We start from the raw sequence: 27,951 nt of genomic DNA on the forward strand, positions 1-27,951 counted from the left end.
AGACAGTAGATAGGAGTAAGTTTTAAAGAAACAAATACGTGTTCTTTAATTTCTTCATGTTGAAGAGAGCAAAGTATTTACAAATAGTGCATAAACATGTAATACATGTATTTACAAACATAACATTTGTAGAGACATGCTATATGTTGATATATCAAAATTAGTCCTTTATCGCAAATGGCATGTAAGTTTTTACTTGAATTTTGAATATTTTACTTTTCTTAAAACAAAATTTATTCGTTTTTCTGTACTTGGATTTTTGTGAAATAGTTTCGCTCAACTGGAGGAAAGCAGCTTTAGGTCAAAATATGTGATATGAAGTTTAGATGTGATAATTTTTACATTCCGTCATATTGATTACTAACTTTAAAAGTCGCTAGTCGGCTAATCCTGTGACTATCCGTGTAATAGTAATGCCATTTAAGTGTTTATAAACTAAGAACAACAGTTATCACAACCTAGTTAGTCTATTGAAATTGTAACAGAGGATAAGCCAGAAAGTTGAATTTTAAAGCGAACGTTACATATACATAAACCTTTCCTTGGAGAAATAATGCGACAATAAAGTGCTCTTGATAGACGGCGACTCCACATCAACTCAGGTATTTGTTTATGTAAAATGTTTGCCCACGTATTGTAAATTACTCTTCTTAACTTCAAAGAACAAGTTGTTGACTTTTTGATGATTAATTTTTTATATTGAGCTGTTAACACAGACGATTTTAGTTTCGGTAAAAGTTCATTTATTTTTATAATCAATTATTCTGTAATTCCGAAAAGTAAATTATTCTATTTCATGACTGCTGCTTGAACTGTTACCACTGAGAATTTTATTTAAGCCAATCAGATTTCCAAAATGAGCTTTAATTACAAGTTATTATCTGGTATCACTGTAATATGCTTTACTTTATTTTGCATAAGTTTAATCTAGCATCACTTTAATCTGGCATTAGTTTAATATTGCATTAGTGTAATATTGCTTACTCTGATTTTGCATTAATATAAAGTTGCATTACTATCATCTTTCATTACAATCATGTTGCTTTACCAACATTTTTATTTACATTTATGTTGAAGTACATTTATGTTTACATTACCTCTCATCTTTAACAGGAATTGCATAACCATCATATTACACATTTTCGACTATTTGCATGTTAAGAAACTATATTTTCTTTACTTTGTGTTAGATTATTAAAATAGTCAATTGTTAATGCATTGTGAATAAGGCGTTATGTATTTACGTCCTCGTTTTGGTAAAATAGATTATTTTTTCTTCAAATTACGTCATTTGTATTCTTTTTTCCGTCAAAGAAATTTATTAAAGAAATATTGCTTTTCAAGTGTTAGTTACACTAAATCAACATAAACAGCATCTAATAAATCAACACATCCTTGCCATTAAATACTATTCCATCATTAAAACACCGTAATATACTATATAACATAAGTTTATTGGTTTAAACATATTTATTTAAGCTCGATTGCGAAACAAGTTCTTGCAACCTATATTAATCACTTTCGAGTCCGCTCCCTTGAACCAACCAGTACTGGTTTTATATGAAGAAACATGGTTGTGAACCGATTAGGGCTCAAACCAATGATCCTTGTGTTGAGAGGCAGACACTTGAACCACTAGGCCACCGCTCTCCTACAAAAGTATATAACGCTTGTTTAAAAGCGAATTTTATGACAGCATTTTTTTAATGACATATTTGATAACTGAAAAACTGTTTATTTGAATTTGTCCAATCTTTCGGATTTCCTGGGCGGCATATTTTAAACATACAAATATATTCAGACACTACGAGGGAAGTTAGATAAGCATTTTGAATTTAATACGGCAAATAAGACATTGTATCAAATATATTTACCAAAAGTATTTCATTTCATTAACTACTAAAATACCCGATGAATCTTAAACATCACGCCATATATGCAAACTTCAAACTAACTACGATCTGGTCTTAATATGTTTACTTGCCGAAATAATAAAAAATACTTTGAACGGAAATAAGATATATTGTGGTACATCAGGTAGTCGTTTAAGATCATTATAATTGTATAAAAAATTAGTACATATGGATATAACTGCATGAACAACATTCCATTTAGGTCTTTTTTATACAAAAATATTTTATGAAAGGGTTAACACGATTAAAATTAATCAAAACACGACATAAAAGAGCAAATTACAAACATGCTCTTATATAATGAATACAATGTCATTTTTTGATTGATTGAGTTTTACGTCACACCGACACATTATAGCATATATGGTGACGTTTCAGCTTAAATGGTGGAGGAAGACCTCAAGTGCCCTTCCGTGCATTTTTTTAGGCACGAACGGGCACTAAACTAAACCACAAATGTTCTGTAAGCAAACTGAATAGCTTCCTCACATAAGAGAATCCCCGTTGGGATTCGAACCCAAAACGTTAAGAGGCAAGTGGTTTGAAGTCAACGACCTTAACTGCTCGGCCACGGACTTACCAACTAAATCAATTATTTACTACCGTTGATTATTTTGAGTAAAAGTTAGACGCTTGTACGAAAGATATAAACGATTTATACATCTCAAAAGTAATCACTGACTTTCTTTTCATACTTTATCTGGATAGGCGCGATGGTTAAAATGAATGTTTAAGGACATTTTTCGCGGCAAAGACCTTCTTTGGCATATTCTTTGGACGAAAAAGTATGACAAAGACCAATAAGACAAAAAAAGACAAAAATATAAGCATTTACTCTTTTCTAGTTTATAAACATCTACATTGTACATGTATTATTATCTGTATACGAATTTCAACTATTATTTATTAGATAGAGAGTAAAAGAATCACTTAAGAAACTTAAGTCCAAAACGGCAAAATTGGAAAAGTTGCCGGCTCGGTTTGAGCATGTTCATGGACAGTATTGGAAAATGCAAGCTTCTTTTCACGTCCCCTAGCATCGGCTTAAGCAGCATTCAAAATTTAAACATGTAATGGTAAAAGTTTTGAATTTAGAAACAACCTTCATGTGAAGTGGATTTAAATCACTGTACATTTGTATATGAAATTTATAACATAACTTTATTTGCCTTTCTTTTGTAAAATTTGATGTTGCTTGTACTGTATGAGATGACCATTTGCTTTCAAAACAATTATTTGCAGAAATAACAAAGGCATTTTATTATATTTTCGAGCCTTTTTACTAACTTCTGTATGTTGATGACTCAAGTAATTGAGTATCAGTTTTGGTAACTACAATAACAAAATATTTTATTGGATTAAAACAAGTGTTTCTCAGCAATAAGTACAATTTTTAATACAAACACATGGTTTAATAGCACAATGTTATACATGTATAATATATGTATCCGTACACATATAGCATTACAGTTACATAACTAGTAGGGGCGTCCGTAGCCGAGTGGTTAAGGTCGTTGACTTCAAACCACTTGCCCCTCACCGCTGTGGGTTCGAATCCCGACAGGGACTTTGGATTCTTTCATGTGAGGAAGCTATCCAGGTAGCTTACGGAACGTCGGTGGTTCTACTCGGGTGCTCGTTCGTGACTGAAATAATGCACGGAAGGGCACCTGAGGTCTTCCTCCACCAGTAAAGCTGGAACGTCGCGATATGACCTATACTGTGTCGATGTGACGTAAAACCCAATCAAAACAAACAAACAAACATAACTAGTATTTTCGCAGGTTTGCATAAATTGTATATTTCGCCCAATTATAAACTAATGATCATGCACATATGATGTTAACAAATTTCTGTTCAGTCGGCCATGTATAGATATATATCTTTACATATTTTGATCTTAAGTCTTGGAATTTAGAACATATTAAAATAAAATGATATTCATTTTTATAAAAGACCGACATTACAAATATTACACAATCTTTTATAACCGGGTATATTTCTATGCAGCCATAAAATGTGTGCCACAAGTACTCTCAAAACATCGTAAACAAGAAATCGATTGCCAAGTTTGTATACAATGTTTAAATATCATCTGTGAAATATAGTGTGTGTGTGTGTGTGTGTGCGTGCGTGTGTGTGTGTGCGTGTGTGCGTGCATGCGTCCGTGTGTGTGTTTGTGTGTTTTAAAGTGCACCGTATGATTTTCCAAATTTCTTTTTTTCTTTCCTTGATAAATATTTTTTTTATTTATATGTGACACTAGATTATAATGAGTGATATGAATTATATGTCTGAGTGATTTGGTAATATTTAAAAAATTGTTACTGACAAAAATCTTGGCCGGGGGCATTTCTGTTTTTACCAAACACGTTCTTGTTTGTTTCTATTTTGTTGGGGCGAACGAACGAAAAAAAAATGGATCTCAGATTTGAGGCTTGAGCGGAGAATAAAGGGAACACGAAAACGCTATATTTGAGTTTATAAGTATTTTAAAAACAATGTTCCACTTTGATAACAAGTTCTTCAGTAATTATACATTTTATACTCATAGTAATGTTTTTGAAACAATTCAATGAAACACATTTATTTTGTAACAACAAATTTATAAGCAAACTCCTTTATAAGCATCCTGATAAGTGATCTATATAATAAGCTCCTTTCAATTATTCAAGTTTTGTCTTTGAAAATACTTTGGATATATATTTTCAGGAAAGTTCTTGTAAATAGACTAAATATAGCCCCTGATTATTTATTTCTCATTAATTCGCGTTGATAAAATAATAATCTGAACATCAAAATATAAATGGCTATCAAATATTAGCGACAACTAGAGACTCATGCCCATACTAGAAACATCAAATTTTGTGACGTTGAGTGAGCCTTGGTAATTGTGTGACCAGTTTTGAACATAGAGACATTTCTTAGATTAACCTGGGAAGACATCAAGAATTAAGTCTGAAAATTTCATTATCTAGAATGCTCTTAAGTTTTTATTGATGAAAAACAAACACTTTTTTTTTTGTTTGATTTTGGATACCTTTCGTGAACAAACGCGCGCTAGACATGCAAGGAATAAGAATAACAAGGGGCACATGCCTATTACAGGACATGTACAAATATATGTCGCGAAAATACATGACGATTTTATATCCAGGCGTTTTAATTTCTTTTTCGATTTTATACTATTTCGTGGATATGATTTCTCCTCTTGTTTGGCATTGTGCAATTATTTTTCTTTATTTTGACAATTGACAACATTGATTTTTATAAGAATGGAAAGAGAAAAACGAGCTTTTTTCTAAAGGGGGTTTTCGCTAATGTTTGAGGGACATACAATAATAGAACACATCAACCCTGTTTCAAGTTAATTGAGAATAAAGTTGTTCATAACCTCTTACAAATTAATTTTGAGTTCCTATATAGCGGTCTTGACACGGTCTATGTACATTTATATTGTAATATCCCCCTATATCGACGATGTATTGATTTAAGTGTATTTGAATGAGGCAATATTCATGGCACTTACTGATTGCAACAGTTGATGTTACTTCCTTAATCCTTTAATTTTGCAAATAATTAGGAATTTAAGATATAAAGCTAACTTTATCACAAAGATCGGAAATGTTGTAAAGCACATTTTATAGGCGCCATAGCATGCATAAATTAACACAACTACTTTATTTGAAATATCGTGTACCTTTTCAAAAAAACACGTTGGATACAGTGTGCAGATCAAGGTCAGATACAGATAGAAAATTCAGTTGATGACGCTCTTTATAGAAAATTGCATTTTTAGTTTGCACAATATCAAAGAAAACCTTTTTACTCGTCGCATTGTAAAATATTCATCCCGATAAAACTTTTAATTTTGTAAAAATATTTTGTATATTCATTAATATAATATTAAAAATGCTTTCTGGATTGATCTTTTAAATGATTTTATGACATTTGTTGATAAACTTTGTGTATATTGTGTCGAACAAGTATTACATATGCCACTATTTTATAACCATTGCTTTTCAATAGGGTCAATATTTATCTACATTAATTCTTTTTATGACTGTCACAAAGGAATCAGATTTGTGAAAGATTATTAATGAACAAGGTGATTTTTAGAACAATATGTAGGCAAACAAGTTAATTTTCTAGAATATCATGGTTTAAAATAGGCAATAAAATCATACATGCTAAAGCTATACATTAATATCGATTTGCTAAATGTTCAATATCCTATTGTAAGCTGTTATATCAAACCTAGTATTATTACAAATAAGGAATACTTGTATGAAACGTTTGTTAAAAATACAGATGTACCAACAAGTTAAGAAAAATGGAACACATACTTCATAGATAATAATATAAACTGGTCATTGATATGCAGTTATGTATTTAAATGTACAAAAGATTCAGACATTCAGTGGTTTCAGACTAGAATAATTCACAGACCTTTAGCAACAAACTCACTTCTGATTAAAATGAAAATTGTTGATAACAAAATGTGTACTTTCTGTAACTGTCAAGAAGAAACATTTATACATTCGTTTTGGGAATGTCAAAAATTCAGTCTCTTTTTCAATATTTGCAAAGTAACAAACATTATTTTGACAATGTTTAGAATTGAAAAAATACATATATTTGTCTAAGAGAAAAAAATACTACCTACAGGTATTGGCTTTAAAAATAGCTTTACATTAGCTTGGACTATTTACAAATATTGGGACTCCGATCCAGGGTACATCACCCCCTATTTGGGCTCACCCCCTTATAGAAAGCATGAAAGTGATAAATGAAGATGTTAAAATGATAAAAAATGCGTTACCCAAATTAGACGAAATTGAGAAATCAGTGAAAACGATACAATTACAAATGAGTTATCTAGAAATAAAAGTTAAAAATCTGGAAACGAAAAGCACAGAGGCCGAAAACTCATTAGCATTCATTAATTCAGCTTTCGAAAATCAAAAAAGTGAATTACAGGAGTCAAGGGAACAAGTTAATGCTTTACAAAACAAATGCATTGATTTAGCAGAATACGATCACATACTCCAGAAACAAGCTGAAAATGTACAAGATAAACTGCTAGATTTAGAAGCAAGACCAATGAGATCAAACCTTATATTCTATGGCCTGAACGAACCCGAACCCCCTAAGCCGAATGATACAAGAGAGCCGGAAGATTGCGATAAAATTGTCAAAGACCTTATCAGGGAAACCCTTGATTTGGAAGTAAATGATATGGTCTTTGATAGAGCCCACAGACTAGGAGGAATACGATCCAAACGACCACGACCGATCGTTGTGAAATTCAGGGACAACGCAGATCGTGAAAAGGTCAGGCAAAAATCGTATGAGCATGATATTAAAATCAACCTTAAAGCGCAGCAGCAAGGCATCGGTATCCAGACCCCCCAACCTTACAGGGAAGCTAGGAAAGCATTCACAGACTTTATTGCTAGCGAAAATATAGACGAAGGAACAGCAAGAATATCTGGAACAAAATTGTATATCAACAATAAAATCAGTAAGAAGTATGTCAACGGGAAAATTGTGAATCATAATACATACTAGGAAAGCCGTGAGAAGGATATCAATGATATTAAAATACTTTCATGGAATATTCATGGATTAGCAAGGAAGATAAGTGATATCGATTTTATTAATATTATTAGCGATTATGACTTGGTATTTCTTTCTGAAACGTGGTTATCGAAAAATGCGCATTTAAATTTGGATATAACTGGATATCAATGTGTTCATCTATATGGAAATAAAACCCGGAATGTTCGAAAAGGCAGGTTCAGCGGTGGTATATCAATATACTTTAGAAAATCCCTAAATAAGTATATAAACATTATAGAAACTCATCAAAATGGAATAGTATGGATAGAACTTTTACAAAATTTGTTTGATTTCAATGATAATGTGTATTTATGTTGTACTTATATGCCGCCTTCAAATTCAAGAGTTATAGACACTAATAATTTTGATTTTTTCGAAGAGATCGAGTCTGGTTTTAGTCTACCATGTAAAAATCACGCTTCACCGCCGATTGAAATACACAAAGAAACGTTTTTGAAATTTGACAATACAAACAACTCACAATTTATAGAATGCTTAAACTCAAAAAGAGGAGATATATTAGAGCTAACTAATGAAATTAACCAAAACGAAAATATTGATACTATATCACAATCTTTTATTAAGATTTTAAGCGATTGTTCAAATGATATTTTCGGACAAACACGAACAACACGAACTGTATCTATAAATAAAGTATTCAAGAAAAAACCATGGTTCAATGCTGACTGTTACACTGCTAGAGCTGAATTCAAAAAAGCAAGAAATGCTTTTGTAAAAAACAAAGACAATGATAACCTTTGTAATCTATATATAAACTATTAAAATAATTATAACAAAATTAAACGAACCCCCCACCCCACCCAAAAAAAAACTTTAATGAAAGGCAAAACTTAAATGAAATTAGTAAATCTCAACCACGTAAATTCTGGAATAAGATTAGAAGTCAGTACACTGAAAATACAAGAAGGGCTGAAACTTTAACAACACAAGAACTATATGAGCATTTTAAAACACTGTATAGCACAGAGACAACAACTGGAAATACATCTTATAATCAAAATATTATAGATGAAGATTTAGATAAACAAATTAATATGTCAGAATTACATAAAGCAGTATTTTCACAAAACAATAATAAAAGTAGTGGAATAGATACACTTATATCGGAAATATATAAAATTTCTTTTAATGAAACGTCTGATTTTATTCTAAGACTTTTTAACAGGATATTTCATACCGGAATATATCCCAGTGAGTGGGGATCAGGAATTATTGTTCCCTGAAGTTAAATGGTACGGTAATTTACCATAAAACTTAATCAATGAAAAAGAATATAAACACTTGAAAATACCAAAACGCTCAAGTACAGTTAATCTTATTTATTAAGATTTTCTGTTAAATAAATGCATAAAACAGGATAATTAAATACTATTAAACATGTAAATCATTGCCCTTGGTATAATTATTGTAGATCTAATGAGTTCGTCAATGTTTACAAAATTGTTTTAAGAAGGGATTATATGAACGTGTTTCGCGTAAATTACATTTAAAGTCTTCTAGCGGAATATTTATTTAGCGGAATGTTCAAGTTCTGACGGATTTCCGTTGTTTGGCGGATTTTTAGTTAGGGTTGAGCTACTGTTCAAATAATAACCTTGTTAGCCCGTGTTTCACGGTTGGAAAAGCTGCTCAACTGAATTGAGCGTCTGTATTTATAGACTTCGGCGTGTTAATTCCAAAATGAAATTTGCCCGCCGCTAAAACATTCAAAAGTACTCTTATCCAATAAGATTCGACAACGGAATTAGTTAACCAATCACAGCGTTCCGCTTAACATAGCACAGTCATGGCTCATACGCCGTCAGGCAAAATAGATTCGTCAAGGAACCGCTAAAATGTTATTATTCTTTTATAGAATATTAAAGACATAAAATATCGGCAGATTTTTATATAATAGTCACTCTTTTTCCAAAATATGATTATGGTAGTTTCGTTGGATTACAGTACTTTCTCGGAATTTGGCCGGATATGGAACTTATTTCCGCTGAATCCGTCAGCTAGAAAATGTAAATAATACACATCTTTGTGTTCTAGTGACACTTCTAGTGTACACTTTCTGCATCTATTGTAATGGAATAATAGTTCAGGTATATTTCTACATATCTGATCGTTATTATTGTTATTCTTTGGTCAGTTGAGTATCTATGCTCAATTGTCAGGTTATTTCGCGACCCGGATCATGTTCACAAAGTTCTGAACGATATTTCAATGTTTCTGTAACTCGAATCATTGAATACTTATACTGTTTACTGTTATATATATAGTTGATAAACAACCACACAAATCACGGAAATGACAGAGCAGAATTCAAGTAAAGGAAAGGTAAAATCTGTCACACTGTCAAATTGTTTACATGTCTATCCATAACACTTCCCCCTCCTTATTTAAAAGAATATCCTCCTGGATAATGTTACTAATGAAAATGTTTTTACACATGTCATACCAAGGGCTAAGAAATTTAAATTAAATTATTTATAAACAATATCAACAAACAATATTTTAGAACACCAATGCATTATTTTTCAAAAATCTGTCAATAAAATATCTCTTATAGTTTATATGCTCTAGGTTATTTTAAGAGTTTTCTATTTAAGTCACACAACTGTCACATGTATTTTCTTTCTTTAAAAAATATTTTTGCACTATGAAATAAATAAAACATTAAGATTAACAAAGAAAACATTTAAAATGACACAATGTACATGTAGTACACATCATGCAACACATGACAGTGTAATTAATGTTTTTCACTTTTCTCACATCATGTCTACTTTAAATAAAACATTAATTTGTCTATGGTCACTCATTAAAGGTGCTTTCTAAAGTGGTTCACTTTAACATTCATCAAAATTTGTAACTCCGATTATTAAATCACATATAACTCAATGTAACCATCTTGCTTCACTTATTCACATATAACTGATTATAACCATCTGGCTTCACTTAATCACTTTTATCACAATATAACCATCTGACTTCACTTAATCACTTTTATCTCAATATAACCATCTGGCTTCACTTAATCACTTTTATCACAATATAACCATCTGGCTTCACTTAATCACTTTTATCACAATATAACCATCTGACTTCATTTAATCACATATAACTCAATATAACAGTCTGACTTCACTTTATCGCATATAACTCAATATAACCGTCTGACTTCACTTATGACACTTGTCACACACATAACATTTGCCACACGCTTCACAATGTACATGTATTAAATAGCTTTAGAATGAATTTTATAAATCTTATAACATTACTCGTCACAAAAACAAAACATACTGTAGAATTTTCACTTCAACAATGATTTTTGTATACATTTAATTAATTTCACTCTGTTAATCACTGTTTTGGGAACTGACTACTTCCTTCTTTATCCACATGGGGATATTCTTACCCGAATATGGCCACAATCTGTCAATGTGATAGGCTTTTGTTTTTTGTTTGCTGGAACGTTTAACACAACATATCAAATCATCAAGAACACTTGTAATTATGTAGGGACCTTTCCATTTATTTATCAATTTTGAACATATTCCCTTCTTTCTTGTTGGGTCATGTAGCCATACTAATTGACCTTTATGATATCGCCTTTGTTTGGCATTTGTATCATAATGTCTCTTTTGGTAATTTGCGACACGACCAATATTTTGTCGTGCAAATTGGTGAATTTGACTTATTTTATGTTTCAGCATATCTGTATAACTGTCACTATCATATTGATCTGTGTTTTGTTCAGGGATTCCCACTACTGCATTTAAAGGTAGTGTTACTTCACGACCAAATAACATTTTATTTGGTGATACTTTAGTTGAGCTGTGCTCAGAACTTCGGTAGGCCATCATCACCAATGGTAGGTAATCATCCCAACTTGACTGATCTTTAGAACAGTATGCGGTTAACATGGATAGTATAGTACGGTTACTTCTTTCTATAAGGCCATTGGCTTGTGGTCTTAGACTTGTCGTACGCGTCTTTTCTATACAAAGGAAATCGCAAAGCTCCATTATCAATTGCGACTCAAAGTTTCTGCCTTGATCTGTGTACAATTGTAGTGGTACACCAAACCTTACAACAAAATTATTTACAAATGCTTCAGCAACAGTTCTAGCATCCTGGTTTGGTATTGGGACACTTTCGGTCCATTTTGTGAACCAGTCTGCAATTACTAATATATATTTGTTTCCATTTTTAGAAACCGGAAGTGGACCCAAAATATCCATGGCAACCCTTTCCATAGGCATGCCTACAATATACTGTCCTAATGGTGCTTTATTATTTTCTTTTGACAATTTTCGTGCTGTGCATGTATCACAGGCCTTACAATACAGCTTAATACTATCTGCAACACCAGGCCAGTAGAAACCTTGTCTGACCTTATATAATGTCTTTTCAAACCCAAGATGTCCAGATGACGGAATATCATGACTGAAATTAATCACATCTTTCTGCCTCGATTTAGGTACAACAAGCTGCCAACCGACTAAACCAGATTCATCTACATATTTCCGATACAGCATTTGACCGCGAACATTCAATCGGTCCCACTGACGCCAAAGAGTCTTCAGGAATGATGTGCCGCTAGACACCGTGGACCAACTTGGTCTCGATTCATTTTCCAATTTAGCGGAAAATAATGGACCAATATCAGAATCGGACATTTGTTCGGTCTTTATTTCTAAGGCGCTCCAACCATCAAGGTTAATTTGATGGGGTAGAATATCATCGTCAACGGCTTTTGCAACTTCTTGCCGAGTTGTAACTCTTGATACTTTCTCACTTGGTTTCTCTATATCTTCATCATTATTTTTATTTTCAGCTGTTTCTGTTACATGTTCTTCATTTATTTGCTGCTGTCTGGCACAATTTCTGCAAGGGATTCGCGATAATGCGTCTGCATTACTATGACATTTACCTGGTCTGTGTACCACCACTAGATTATAAGTGCCTAGCTCCTGTAACCAGCGCGCGGTTTGACCTGTTGGAGCCTTTAGACTACGCATCCAACTTACAGCAGAATTATCAGTTCTAAGTAGGACTTCTTGACCATACAAGTATGAATGAAAATTTTTCAGTGCTACAATCACAGCAAGTAACTCTTTTCTTGTTATACAGTATTGTTGCTCGTGTTTATTCATGGCTTTACTCATGTAAGCAATTACACGTTCTTTACCGTCTTGTTCTTGTGACAAGATTGCGCCAACCGATTTATCACTCGCGTCTGTATCGAGAATGAATTTACAATCCATTTTAGGATACGCTAAGACAGGTGCTGTTATTAATGCTTGTTTAAGGGTATCAAATGCATTTTGACACTCTGTTGTCCAAATAAATTTTGCTTTCTTTTCACAGAGCTGATGAAGTGGACGTGCAACACTTGCGAAACCTTGAACAAATTTGCGATAATAGGATGCTAGACCCAAGAAACTTCGGACTTGTTTTGCGTTAACTGGTGTTGGCCAATTCTTGACAACCTCAATTTTACTTTCATCTGTATGGATACCATCTTCAGAAACTGTGTGTCCCAGAAATGTTACTGATTTTTGGAAAAATATGCATTTAGAAGACTTTAATTTCAGATTAGCATCTTGAAGTCTGGAAAAGACATTTTCTAACCGTTTTAAACATTCATCTACAGACTGACCTGGAGTGATGATGTCGTCCATATAAAGAAGTGATTCGACCCACTGGATACCTCTAAGAATATCAGACATGACACGCTGGAATGTTGAAGGTGCATTCACAAGACCGAACGGCATGACACGAAAATGATACAATGCATCAGATGTTGAGAAAGCTGTTTTAAGCTTGTCGTCTGGATCCATTTCAATCTGCCAAAACCCCGAACACAAGTCCATGCAGTTGAACCACTTGGCACCGGCCAATGCATCTAGACATTCATCTACCCTTGGAAGGGGATATGCATCTTTTATGGTTACCTCATTAAGCTTTCTATAGTCAACACAGAATCTGGTAGAACCATCTTTCTTGGTAACAAGGACTATCGGTGACGACCAGGGGCTATTAGATGGTTCGATAATACCTTTTGCTAACATTCGCTCAATTTCATCTTTTTCGCCTTGACGTTTATTGAATGGTTGTCGCCTAGGTTGTTGTCTTATTGGTACCGCATTGCCTGTATTAATTTTGTGTTTGACTCGATTTGTACAACCCAGATCATCTGTGGATGACACAAATATATCTTTATACTTGAACAGAAGCATCTCTAGTCGCTGCTTATCGGTATCATCTAAATAGACAGAACTTCGATTTAGTAAGTCCTGTAAATGATCTTGTAGCTTACCATCCACATTATCTGTATGACCTTCGGCAGATATTTTGGCACATCTATGAACACTGTCTTGGTTTTCATCATTTTCATATTTTTCTTCATATGAAGACTTACAGCTACCTATATTCAAACCTTTATGAAGTGTTACACTATCATCACTGTCATTTATTACACCAATACCAATTTCTGCTTTGCAAGGATCAACCACTCCTTCGATTATTTTTATACCTTTATTTGCTTGAACACCTACGTCATTTTCAATAAAACCAGACTTGGAAAGTTTATCGCTGCTTGGTATTCTGACTTTAACATATGCGATTGACCTAGACTCTACCTCAACGCTTTCCTTAACAATAACACGACATACCGTTTCAGCTTCACCACTTGTAAAACACTGTATGTTTTCTCCAGTACGCAATCGTAATTTCAAAGCATCCATATCCCAGTTTCGAACATGCTTCAAAATAAAATCTTGTCCAATGATACCTTCAGCAGTAATGTCACATACTATAATTGGATGTTCAATTTTAACTTGACCAAGTGTAATGTTGAAATTGCTTTTACCATATACCTTAATATTTGAACCATTTACACCCTGTATTTGCATATTCTTTTCAGGTAAATACTTAATATTAAGCTTATCAAATGTTTCTTTAGAAATAAGAGTTGCTGTGCTACCACTGTCAAGTAAGAAGTTGATAGATTTACCATTTACATTCCCTGTTATATACAAGCCGTTATCAAATTTTGTTCCTTTGTCGCCAACTTGACCAATTCTAGGACCAAAATTGTTATTTTCATTTGTTTTACCTTCATCATCTTTGTTTTTCAATTTAGACTTAACAGCTTGAGTCACAGTATCATTAACTTTACTTTCACTTTGAGGTCTTTTTATTTGAGTTGGTGTCCTCTCTCGACCTACAGGGAGGACTCTTCGCCGTTTCCCGACATTTGATTTGATTTGCCTTTTAAGTTGGTATCATTCATCTTCAATTTATGTTGGTTAGGGCAATCCCTAATGAAATGATCTGGTGACTGACAATTGAAACATGTCCTTGATACATTCATTGGTCTCCCTTGTCTCCTTTCAATCTTATCAAGTCTATATTGAATAGACTTCAAGGTTTTATGAAGTTCATCACTGCTATTTACATAGGATCTGTCCCATCTGCTTGAGGATTTATATGATGAGTCTGGTAGTGACTCATTGACTTGGCGAACAACATCTCGGCGTCTGTTATGACTTGCGTTATCACCCAATAATTCTTCATATCTTTCTACAACCTCTACAGCAGCTGTGATTGTTTTACAATCACGGTCCATAACTCTGCATCTCATCTCAACTGAAAGAGCTTTATAGAATTGTTGAAGTGCCAGCATTTCTTGAGCTTCAGATTCTAAATTGCTGTAAGCTTTTCTTGCCAGTAGCCTGAGGTCATCACCAAAGGCTGCGATAGATTCACCATATAATTTTGTACGTGACTGGAATTTCGACAGCCATCTTGTCTGTTGTCGCGCACTACCAAACCTTTGTTCAAGCGATATAATAAGTCCACGATAACTGCGTTTCTGGACTGCAGGAAGACTTGTATAGAAAATACGCGCTTGACCTTTCAGACTAGCAGCTAGAGTTAGAAGCATTTCTTTCTCATTCCATTGTCCTAATTCAGCACAGTCCTCAAAATGTGATATATACTGCTCCCAATCTTCCTCACCAGTAAATGGGTCAGGTTTAATTACTATTGAAGGCCTTTGAGACCTGTTACAACAATGAAATTGTCTGTCATATCTATTATGTCTGTCATACTGTTCATCATCTTGTTGACCTCTTATTTCACGCCTAGGAGAATCATTAACATTCTCATGGTCACCTTGAGCAAGATTAAACTCAACCTCAGAATCTGAGTTATCCATTTTATTTTGTTTTTAAATTCAAATACTCAAAAAAATATATATCAGTGGCCAAACCTGCCGCACAGGGAGCTTTCCAGGGCCTTAACCTTAGACCATATATATAGGTACCATAAAAAAAATTCATAAAGCTTTATTAATTTTGCTTTGGCTTCTTATCAACCCTAACTTAAAGATGCACCATTAATAACAGTAAACAAATAAGTTCAATATCACTGTTTTATAGGTTTACACTTCCAAATGTTTAATGTTCAATAGTTTATAATCTGTTTCACTGTAAGGTTCTTGATATTAGTCAGAACTAAAATCGGCACTTCTGACACCAAAATGTTACCGTTGTCACTGTTGAAATGATTTTGTCAGGATCACTTTTAAGGCTACTGAAGTTAAATGGTACGGTAATTTACCATAAAACTTACTCAATGAAAAAGAATATAAACACTTGAAAATACCAAAACGCTCAAGTACAGTTAATCTTATTTATTAAGATTTTCTGTTAAATAAATGCATAAAACAGGATAATTAAATACTATTAAACATGTAAATTATTGCCCTTGGTATAATTATTGTAGATCTAATGAGTTCGTCAATGTTTACAAAATTGTTTAAGAAGGGATTATATGAACGTGTTTCGCGTAAATTACAGTTAAAGTCTTCTAGCGGAATATTTATTTAGCGGAATGTTCAAGTTTTGACGGATTTCCGTTGTTTGGCGGATTTTTAGTTAGGGTTGAGCTACTGTTCAAATAATAACCTTGTTAGTCCGTGTTTCACGGTTGGAAAAGCTGCTCAACTGAATTGAGCGTCTGTATTTATAGACTTTGGCGTGTTAATTCCGAAATGAAATTTGCCCGCCGCTAAAACATTCAAAAGTACTCTTATCCAATAAGATTCGACAACGGAATTAGTTAACCAATCACAGCGTTCCGCTAAACATAGCACAGTCATGGCTCATACGCCGTCAGACAAAATAGATCCGTCAAGGATCCGCTAAAATGTTATTATTCTTTTATAGAATAATAAAGACATAAAATATCGGCAGATTTTTATATAATAGTCACTCTTTTTCCAAAATATGATTATGGTAGTTTCGTTGCATTACAGTACTTTCTCGGAATTTGGCCGGATATGGAACTTATTTCCGCTGAATCCGTCAGCTAGAAAATGTAAATAATACACATCTTTGTGTTCTAGTGACACTTCTAGTGTATACTTTCTGCATCTATTGTAATGGAATAATAGTTCAGGTATATTTCTACATATCTGATCGTTATTATTGTTATTCTTTGGTCAGTTGAGTATCTATGCTCAATTGTCAGGTTATTTCGCGACCCGGATCATGTTCACAAAGTTCTGAACGATATTTCAATGTTTCTGTAACTCGAATCATTGAATACTTATACTGTTTACTGTTAGATATATAGTTGATAAACAACCACACAAATCACGGAAATGACAGAGCAGAATTCAAGTAAAGGAAAGGTAATATCTTGTCACACTGTCAAATTGTTTACATGTCTATCCATAACAATATATTCACAGGTATTACTTAATCGCCTAACATCATGGACTATAAAACATAAAACTATAATAGATAATCAATACGGATACCAAAAAGGAAAATCAACTACAGATTGCATATTTATACTTCACTCAATAATAGTAAAAACTCTTTCTGATAAAAATAAATTATACGTAGCCTTTGTAGACTTTGAAAAATGCTTTGATAAATTACAACGTCCGTTTATCTTTCAAAAACTAATCCAGGTAAATGTTAGTTCTAAATTTGTAAAAAACAATTGAAAGCATGTACAGCAGCGTTAAATCAGCGGTAAGGTTTAAAAAAGAGATATCTCCAAACTTCACCTCAAACATAGGTGCAAAACAAGGTGACTTTAATTTTGATTCTTCGTTAATGACATAATTCATAACATTAATAGTAACATTGATGGAATTTTCACCGTACATGAATTAAAATTATTTATGCTACTTTTTGCTGATGATACAGCTCTTTTTGCCAATACACCCAATGTATTACAATCAATGTTAAATGATTTGAATTTATACTGCCAAACATGGAATCTAAAAGTTAACACATCTAAAACTAAAATAATGATATTTGAACAAGGTAGACAGTCAACGTTTAACTTCATTTTCAACGGTCAGACCTTAGACATTGTTAAAAGCTTTAAGTATTTAGGCGTTTATTTCTTTAAAAATGGACATTGGAATCGGACACAAAAGCATCTTGCTCCACATTCATCATTTTCTATGCATAACCTTTTTACAGTATTTAACCAACTTGATTTAAAGATTCAAGATAAATGTAAACTGTTTGATACACTAGTTGGATCCGTCTTAAATTATAGTGCAGAAGTGTTTGGATACTATGATTGTAAAAATATAGAACTTGTACATTGTAATTTTATTCGAAAGATCCTTTGTGTCCGTAAATCAACAAATCTAGATGCATTATATGGAGAAATAGGGAGATATCCAATGGCAATATACCGTAAAATCATAATGTTTAAATACTGGATTAAAATACTTAAGTCACCTGATAACTCAATTCTTAAAAAATGTATAACATGCTTAAGGAAGATGCAGATAATGAGCTATCATACAGAGAAAAAAACTGGGCTTATCAGATAAAAAATATACTGAACCAAATAGGAATGTCTTACTTTCGGCTACAACAAGATAATTTAAATATAAATGTATGTGTCATAAAGCAAAGAATTTCAGATATCTACAAACAAAATTGGTATTCAAGTATTAATAATTCTAACAGACTTTCGTCTTACAGTCATTTTAAACACGAATTTCAGTGCGAAAAGTATTTAAGCGTTATAAACAAAGATAGCCATAGGATTATTTTAACCAAATTTAGACTATCAGCTCATAATCTCGAAATAGAAAAAGGAAGGCACGATAATATTCCAAGAGAAAACAGAAAATGTCGAAATTGTTCATTAAATTTAGTAGAGACAGAATACCATTTCTTATTAATATGCCCGAAATATTACAATTTACGTAGAAAGTTTTTTGAACCATATTTTTGTAGATGGCCTTCAGTGCAGAAATTCGAAACACTAATGACAAGCCAAATATCAAAACAATTAATAATCTGACAAGTTATCTGTACTACGCATTTAAAGAGAGGACATAACTTAAGATTTTTAATATCCGATAACATACTTTTTTTCTTATGATTACAAGTAAATGGGAGATAACTACGACAATAAATGATTAGTACATATACAACGGTTATGTCATCTTAGAAATATTATAATTGCCGTTTGATTTGTGGATATCGATATGATATAACGTTAACAAATATCTTTCTACTTAACTTCTTACATATTTAAGTGTATTTATGTTTATACTTGTCACCAATAATTCTCGGCACGTGAACAAATCTCGTTCTACTGTGTACATGCATAAGTATTTTTTATGCAATTATGTCGTAACCTTTGTTTATATTTGTAAACAATACTTCTCGGCAACGTTAACAAATATGTTTTCTTCTTTGTTTAAGTACATTTGTTTCTTACATGTATAGGTATTTCTTATGCAAACTCTGTTACATATATCATAACATTTGTTCATACTCGTTAACAATACTTCTCGGCTAATTGTAACTTGTAACACTTTACACTATACAGAATATGATTTGACTATAAATTGTATGTTTACAATTTTATGTTAAATAAAATTTATGTTATGTTATGTTATGTTTATTTACAAAAAAATCCAACTTGACTGACACTGAAATTGAAAGATTGCAAATAATAGATTTTTCAAATAACTTGCATACATGTGTAAAATAGACTATTTATATACCTTCTCTAATTATAGTGTTGATATGATAGAAATGAAGGTATATTATGATATTTTGTTTGTAAACGTTGCAATGTGATATACATGTATAAATAATGTAAGGTATGAGGGGAATGACCCCGACCCTCTCATAACTATTACGAGGTGTATAAATGGGGTTACCCAGTTAGGGCCTAAAAAAAAGCTAATGGTTTCATATATCTCTCCCTGAAAGTGAGTACCTTTTGCTCTTTTAGGTCATTGTCAAAGGTAGATAGCTCAAAACTATTGCAATGAACACCTTATTTAATTTTAAATGTGTGCTATATAATTTGTTCTCATATATTGTGCAAACTTTTCTGGAATTCTATGATATTTTATTCAAAATGTCTTCTACGGAATGATCGAGCTATTCTATGAGTTGTGCCCTCTTTTTAAGACAAATGCAATATAAAACACCGAACCGTAGTAAAACATTTTGAAAGGATTGCGTATTAACTTTGCATAGTGAGTGAAAATGAAGTAAAACTATTTGAAATGTAATATAGTTTTGGTGTGTTTGTTGTATAGTTAAGGAAATCTCACTTTTAGGGACAGATTCCGCAAAGAGTAGGATGGTGGCTTGCATTATTCCTAGTCACGATTCTCTATAATCGTGCAAACTTTAAACGAATGTTTTACCCTATATTATTTGCCTTTATGCCTTTGCAAAAAAAATCTGAGTGTCTATTAGCCTTCTAACTTAACTGCTATGCATTCATAGGATCTACCGTGATATTGTATATTTTTTATTGTCTATCTTTTTAAAATCAATTTTGTGATCAAATATTTTATGAACTTTTTCTCATCAGCATCTCATCAGCAGTTGTATGGCAAATAAATATTTTGTATATGATAGTATAAAAGCTGCATGCCTCCAGATCAGCCAAACATTTCTGGATTCAATTTAAAAGTTAAATGTAATGGGCGATTAATTATTTATTTTCAATATTTAACACCATATTTCTACTGCTTAAGGTATTTTTGCGAATTTTTACTTCTCTTTTGGCATTTATCATGTATTGTAAGTGCCAATTGCAATCTGTAAATTGCTTTCTCTGTTTACTTCACAATACTTCACTTTTAAATACATTTTCATTTTTTTTCATGAAAATAAGCATGAATCCGGAGAGATACTTCTTTGAAATATCACAGGACCAATACTTACCTATTCCTTTCCATTCATATCTACTAAATAAATGAATTTGAAAAAGACTTCACGTGATTGTTTGCGAAATACAGCAACAACATGTGTCATATTTTTATAAACGGATGTAAAAAAATACAGTAAATTTGAAATAACTAATGACAGATCAATGTATACTTCAAATGTCTGGATCATTATTGAAAACTTGATCACGTATATAATATAATGACATTGACTCTATTGGTATTGTCCGATATATGAATTCCCTTGTTAAATGATATTTGTTAAAGCTACAAGGGGATGACACCACAAGTTTAAATGCTAAATATATATTGTTAAATATAATCTGACACTTGAAAGATTATTTGTATTGCTGTACTCAAGAAATGAAATGTCAAGGCCAACCCATTATTGAAATCTACTAAACCTAATTAAATGCAGCATTAGTATGTCCTATTTAATTAAGATTTATTTGACTGTCATTTGTTATTTGAATAATTTCGTTCCTAAACAAATCATATTTAAGCTTAAAATGCTGATTTGTTGAAAGTATCTGAATAATTTTCCTCTATAAGATATAAGAAGATATGATAGTAAATAACTTGATTTTGATTGTGTTATGTACACATGTATAATACTGAAATTAGTAACATTCTCGAAAAGATATTCAAATACTTGTCAAAAAATATTTTATTTCAGGTATACCAAACTTGTAAACAATGCCAGCATATGATCATCAACATAAAGCTTCGCGTGTAGAAGTTGCAATAAAATGGATATCATCATTTGTTATACTACTCTTGTTCGGGTCGTGTTTGGTGTTTAGCAAGATATCACTGCTAGCTTTGTCTAGTGCTATGCATGCAAGTAATGATAATCTCGACCTTGATGCAAGATGCAGAATGTTCGTTATGTTACAAATAATATCAGTCGTGCCACATGTCATAAATTTGATTCGGGGAGTGTGGAAATGTGTCCTCAGAAGAGATAGGAAATGGCCCAAGGGAAAAGTAATGATATTTGCGGTAAACATGTTACTTTTATTGTTCCTTTATTTTAAAAATATTAGACAATATTCTGTCTATGTTTTTACACGGATCCCATGTAAAAATCAAAGGGTGGTGCTGAATGAATTTCGCATTTTCACAGGTCATTCTAAAATTTCAGCACAAGAACTGAGCAATGAAAGATTTGAATGACTAAGCAAAAACGTCCGCAATTGTAAGACAGTGGTTCATTCATGTCCTTGTAGGCAAGGTGAAGTCATGCTAAGAGATCAAATTTCAATGAAAGTATGAAAATGTGACTTAATAATTCCAAAAAAATGAGTCTGAATAGTATAATATATGCAAGGTCAAGGTCCAAAGAGGTGATTTATTGTCAAGGCAGCGATAAATTTCACCCGGACGATATTTTCTACATGCATATATAGATTTTAGCATTTTAACACACATATTACAGACGTTGTGTCAACCGCATAAACCAAGTACCGGTATTTTGGTCAAAGTTAAAGATCACAAAGGTCAAATCCAAAGGCCTATCCATAGCAAAACATCTACACGCATTGAGATAATTTCATGCAAATGTAAGTCATTGTGAGACGTTTGTCCCGAGCATAATGGAGGTCGGTCCAAGTCAGAGGTCAGACAGAAATATGAAAATAGGTGTAGTGACAATAATGTAGCCTTGAAATAAAGATAATATGAGAGCATTCCAGGATAATATGCAAAAGCAAGGTCACCAGAGAAGATAAAATGCCAAGATTTTGTCCGAAGAATATCTTCAGTATGCTTGGATGGATTTAAGGGTTTATTAACAATAATCACCAGCATCGGTCAAGGTCAAAGTAACATGCAAAGGTCCTGCAGACGATAAGAAAGATAAACTATGACTTTTGACCGTTTATTTATCATTAATTGGAAGATTTAATCTAAATGTTCATTTTTATGAAATTGTTCATTTATGAATGGTGTTTTTTGTAACAAATCGGATGGGCGTAAATTTTGACAAATCGTAGCTAATGTTTAATCGATAATACAACGGTAAATTCACATCAAGTTAATGACAGTATATCAACAAATAAATGTTATAAATTCAATGATATTATGATATTTAATGTTAGATTCTTAACTTAATAACTATATTGCTGATCAATAGGTAAATAAGAATGTTCTTTTCATTACTAAAAATGCATGCTTATTTGAGATTTCCCTAAATGACGTACGTCTGCACGCTATGTTTATGACATTATGAAACGCACGACTAGAAATATATTGACTTCAGGTTTTTAAGCATTGATCTAGACGTTTTTACTTTAGCACTCGGTAAAAATGGAATGCTCAAATTTGGTGGTACAGACTAATTGAACTTGACGACCGATTATCCTTTCCAAGACAGAACTGGTGTTTCATCTATATATATAATTTTTGAAAATATTTCATCATAAAAATGATGGATGATAAGTTCTTTAGATAGTATAATTAAATTTCTCATTATCGTGCATTGGGCGAGGCAAAGTACACGATAGCCGACAAATTTTATTAAAATGTATTCTCTTTAGACAGCGATATGACATTTACCAGTTAAGAAATTTAAAATATGTATCTTATAAACATTTTGTGACATTGTAAAATGGTCTTTGATAAATAAATACTACTTTTTATCGACTGCGTGATTTTTAGAGGGTAGAGTTTTCTTTGAAATACTGCACTTATGTACATAGTGTGGGGGCACTTGTGTCCTATGGACACATTTCTAGTTTAGATAAAATCACATGTTATATTTGAATACATTTGTTAAAGGTATTTTACACAATTACCTATAAATGCAAATATATGTTCAGTGTTCAATTCTGTGCAAAAAGTTTTCCTAATAGAGACAATAAATAAATAGTTTCTAAAATTAATTCAGCTTTTTATATAATAATTATGCATTATGTTAATTAATCATTTTAATTGTTAGTCTGCTTCATTTGATCAATCATTCGCTGATGGATTTTTTTCAAGTTTTGCGATATTTTTATTAATACCAAGTCAACATATTAATTCTGGTCCGATTGCAGGTATACCTTTTTACGTATCAATGTTTAAAAGGACTCCACTGAGTCTTTTGACACGCAGGAACAAGAAATTTATCTCCATTATTTGTTAACCATTCGATGTAAGTTAGAACTGATAACTAATGTGCAAATTTGCAGATCATTTACTCACCTTTTTTACAGAAAAAAAAATTTAATCGTGAAAACACCTAAACAAATTAAAGAGGTGTTGCAACGCTATTCGTTCAAATAGTTCCAAGAATCGCACAAAAGACGATATTCAATTTAATTTTGAATGAATTACGTTATCATCCGTTGCATATTTTTCCATTTTAAGTGCCTTAAAATTATTTTGTAAGATTTTTGAGTGAGGCTCCTTTAATCACTTTTGGTCTCAGCAAAGGTAATGGTTTAAATGCTTATTTATTGAGTAATTATTTTAACAGTTTTTCCTGTTTGTATTTCAGACGATTATGAGCATTATGGAAGCAGTGGGTCTTTGTTTATTTATCTTTTATATACCAGGACTCGGTAAAACGTATCATGCTATTCTGTTGATGAACTGTGTGATAGTTTGTCCACTTCTTAATACCATCTTGAATATCAGGAGACTTAACATTAGTACGCGAAATTTACAGCAATATTGTTGCTGTAAATATACTAGTGTGTATGCTCTAATATGTGTGGTTGTTGGAATAGTTTGTACAATTCTTCTGTTGCTAGACAGCTCAATAAAATTACCTGTACTAGCACCTATAAGTGTCATGCTATTGTCTGTAGCTTGGTGTCCTTCAGTTCAAAAATACATGGTGGAAAGTGAAAAGGAGATCAATACCGAGGTAGGTACGCATTTGTTTATATTAAAGCGACAAATAATTTATATAGTTACATGTTTTTGATATATTCATTGTTAAGCTATAACATCCAAGAAAAATAACAAAATTGAATGAATAAATTCCAGGGTAAGAAAATGGTTGTATAATTTATTAAAGAATGGTCATATATATGGTCATAGCTTGCAAACAAAAAATAAAAACACGTGATTTTGTTCTCAATTGTGCATATTGATAACAAACGTCAACAAAAACAGCCAACTTTTATGAGATAGAAAGTAGCTCAGATTTTAGTAAAGAGTATTACATATACGAAAATATGTTTTATTTCTGCATTTAATTAAATGATAATACTTTTCAGAGTAGAAGAAATGATGGTCCATGTACATCAAGTAGTAGTATACAATATGAAGACAGTCCATATTCATTGGGTCAAACAACAAATCAAAACACATTAGAAAACACAACATGGAAATTAACTGCGCTTATGTCTTTAGTAAAACTACTATCAACTGTTGGATTTTCCATGCTGATATTGTTTATAAGCGACATATCACCTTTTCCTGAAAATTTTGAAAAAGGTACAAAAAACTCTTAATTTGTTCTTACTTAAAACCAAGCTTGTACAGCTTTATATAATTGATATACTTACACAAGGAATCATTAATTATCAAGTATGTAATAAAACTCTTTATTTTAATAAGGGTATTGCATGACACTATAGCAAGCCTTTTTAAATCAAATCTACGAGTTGCACAATTTTATGTGACTAGAACAATGAGGTATTGGAATTATCTGAAATTGTAACTTAACATTTAAAAGACACTTAAGATTATATCTAACATAGTACATACTGACAAATCCATCAAATCTGATATGAAAGTTTATTGTTCTTTTAAGATTTGTGCGTAACAGTAAGTGACAGGTAAACGTATGCAACTGATTGATTCTATCAAATTATTATTCAGTTCCCTTTTTTGAATATTGCGATCAGTGATAAAACTGGTAAATGAGTGTTCTACCTTGACTGTCATAATTTAGTCTACACAACTAATATCTCTCTGTTCTTGCAGTCGATATTGACACTTATAAGAATGCATGGATAACGTTGTTTGAGTGTAGTCGAAAGCAATTCATTTATTTCTACACACACATAGCATCAGGTTTTGTCGGAAAGTATCACTTTCTTTTTCTTAACAAAATCTTAAAATTAAGTTCAAGTAAGTAAGAAGTGTAAGAAGTGTTTGTAAAAGTCGTTTTTGCTCATCTACGGAGCTACCGTATTTAATTCTTACTATTCAGAACCTTTTTTAAACTGTAAAATAAATATTTTATATGATAAAATTGAATTATCTCATGTAATCATGTTTATTTATAATAATTGTATGTCCGGTGATCAGACTATTATACTCATATATGTTTTAAGTGATACAAATACATTTTTCAGGCTATCTCGCCGGCTATATCGCTTGTACAACAAATTCACATATGATTGGTTTCTCAGTACCACTTGCAATAGCAACCCCTTTTTCTATATTCCTGTTAGCAGCTGAGGCAACATGCAATGGTATTCTTTTTATGCCAGGTAAGTGAAAGGGTGAAAATTTGTTGTCTCGAACCAACATTCTTTGACTTTTACATAATTTGAACTTGAATCAGGCTCTTACGGTTTAAGTTTTTTGTGTGTGTGTGTGTGTGTGGGGGGTCCCTCAAAACGACACAGTAAAGGTCATATGGCGAGGTTTCAGCTATACTTGTGAAGGAAGACCTCAGGTACCCTTAAGTGCATTATTTGATGTACAAATAGGCTCCTGAATCGAACAACCGACGTTGCGTGAGCTAGCTATACATGTTCCTCACATAAAATAATAATCCACAGACCTGTTGCGATTCGAACATACTGAGGTCGGGGCAAATGGTTTTCTAGTTTTTTTATTTTTTATTTATCTGTTTTCATATTAAATGGTACTACTATATATGCCTAGAAAAGTTCTGATACACACGTTTCTTTGTTTGTATAGATCACGACGACAAGCTGGACTGTACCATCACATCGTCGAAAAGTATAATTTTCGTTGTGATAGCCACGACGGCATTTTTTCTTGCACAGGCCTTTTTCGACGTGGTGGATTTTATTCGAAAGTGTATTCAATATTATTTTAAAGGAAGATCAGGTTATTTATTACTGAATATTTAGCCAGTTAGGGTAAAGCAGGCCTATTTAGACTTATGGTATAACGCTAAGTATTGATAAATTATCCATTAGTTAAATTGAAGCTAATTTTATGTATTATATATCTATAAACTAAAGATTAATTTGAAAGACGAATAGTCTCAGTTGCTAAAATATTATAACATATAATCACATGAAATTAATTATGTTTGTAACAGTTATTTTGGACGCAATGTTATAATTCTGCAGTACTTGAACACTGGAATAATGTAGCAAGAAGGAATGAAATCACGCGACAAAGAAAAACAAATATTTGCAACCATTGCAAACGGCCAAAACTCGGAAACTTTTTATATGCACCAACATTGTACAGAGAGTACGTTTTTATTATATCAAAATTATAAATTGTTTTAATCTATCTCTAGCATTTATCATACAATCGTACAACATATTTCCACAAATACCTGATTTTCGCACAACAATGTAGACCCCTCTATGTTGGCAACACGTATCAATTTTCATTTGCAAATAGATTTCTACCGTCAATTTACCAATATCTATGGTTGGGTTGCAAAAAATTAAAACCTTTTTATATAAATAAAAGGATAAAGGTATTGTTACTATATCAATAGCAAGCAATGTATATCCAAGCATTAAGAACTTGAGTAAATTTTATTACCTTTTAGGACGACCAAGAGAGAACTGGCTTCCGTAACTTTATATGTCACTTTTATTTTGATCTTCGCTGAAATCTCTTCAGGTACAGAACTGTCATTTTTACATTTAAGCACAACCCTGGAATAAAATTACGAAGCGAGTCGCTACTAGCTTTTTTAAAAGCTAACCTTGTTACTGAATATTTAGCCAGTTAGGGTAAAGCAGCCTATTCAGACTTAACGGTATACGCTTAGTATTGATAAATTATCCATTAGTTAAATTGAAGCGTAATATGTATTATATATCTATAAACTAAAGATTAATTTGAAAGACGATAGTCTCAGTTGCTAAAATATTATAACATATAATCACATGAATTTATTATGTTGTAACAGTTACTTTGGACGCCAATGTATAATTCTGCACTACTTTAACACTGGGGAATGTTGCAAGAAGGAAAGAAAAACCCCCCAAAAAT

General features: G+C 32.2%; 2 protein-coding genes across 3 annotated transcripts; both read left to right on the forward strand.

Moving 5' to 3' along the window:
- On the forward strand, positions 1-27,921 carry LOC132759299 (uncharacterized). 2 transcript variants are annotated; one of them, XM_060751049.1, is made up of 8 exons: positions 1-602; positions 21,473-21,798; positions 24,278-24,649; positions 25,005-25,224; positions 25,717-25,814; positions 26,090-26,228; positions 26,665-26,817; positions 27,869-27,921. In XM_060751049.1, exons 2-8 carry the CDS (start codon positions 21,493-21,495, stop codon positions 27,889-27,891), a joined length of 1,311 nt encoding a protein of 436 aa, XP_060607032.1. In that variant the 5' UTR covers positions 1-602; positions 21,473-21,492; the 3' UTR covers positions 27,892-27,921. The 2 variants fall into 2 exon arrangements, with proteins under 2 accessions (XP_060607032.1, XP_060607033.1); XM_060751050.1 differs by having other exon boundaries at positions 1-184.
- On the forward strand, positions 6,690-7,484 carry LOC132759296 (uncharacterized). Its single transcript, XM_060751045.1, has one exon. It carries the CDS (start codon positions 6,690-6,692, stop codon positions 7,482-7,484), a length of 795 nt encoding a protein of 264 aa, XP_060607028.1.
- Positions 27,922-27,951: the final 30 nt, after the last annotated feature.

Source organism: Ruditapes philippinarum, unplaced genomic scaffold (assembly GCF_026571515.1).
Source record: "Ruditapes philippinarum isolate M1 unplaced genomic scaffold, ASM2657151v2 ctg2135_1_1_1_1, whole genome shotgun sequence".
Classification (NCBI taxonomy): Eukaryota; Metazoa; Mollusca; class Bivalvia; order Venerida; family Veneridae; genus Ruditapes; species Ruditapes philippinarum.

Excerpts from the sequence above, each read along its gene's own strand:
- LOC132759296 (XM_060751045.1), top strand. The coding sequence starts at position 6,690 with ATGAAAGTGATAAATGAAGATGTTAAAATGATAAAAAATGCGTTACCC.
- LOC132759299 (XM_060751049.1), top strand. The coding sequence starts at position 21,493 with ATGCCAGCATATGATCATCAACATAAAGCTTCGCGTGTAGAAGTTGCA. Across the intron at positions 24,650-25,004 it reads AAAAGGAGATCAATACCGAG|AGTAGAAGAAATGATGGTCC; the intron begins GTAGGTACGCAT and ends AATACTTTTCAG. Across the intron at positions 26,818-27,868 it reads TTATTTTAAAGGAAGATCAG|TTACTTTGGACGCCAATGTA; the intron begins GTTATTTATTAC and ends ATGTTGTAACAG.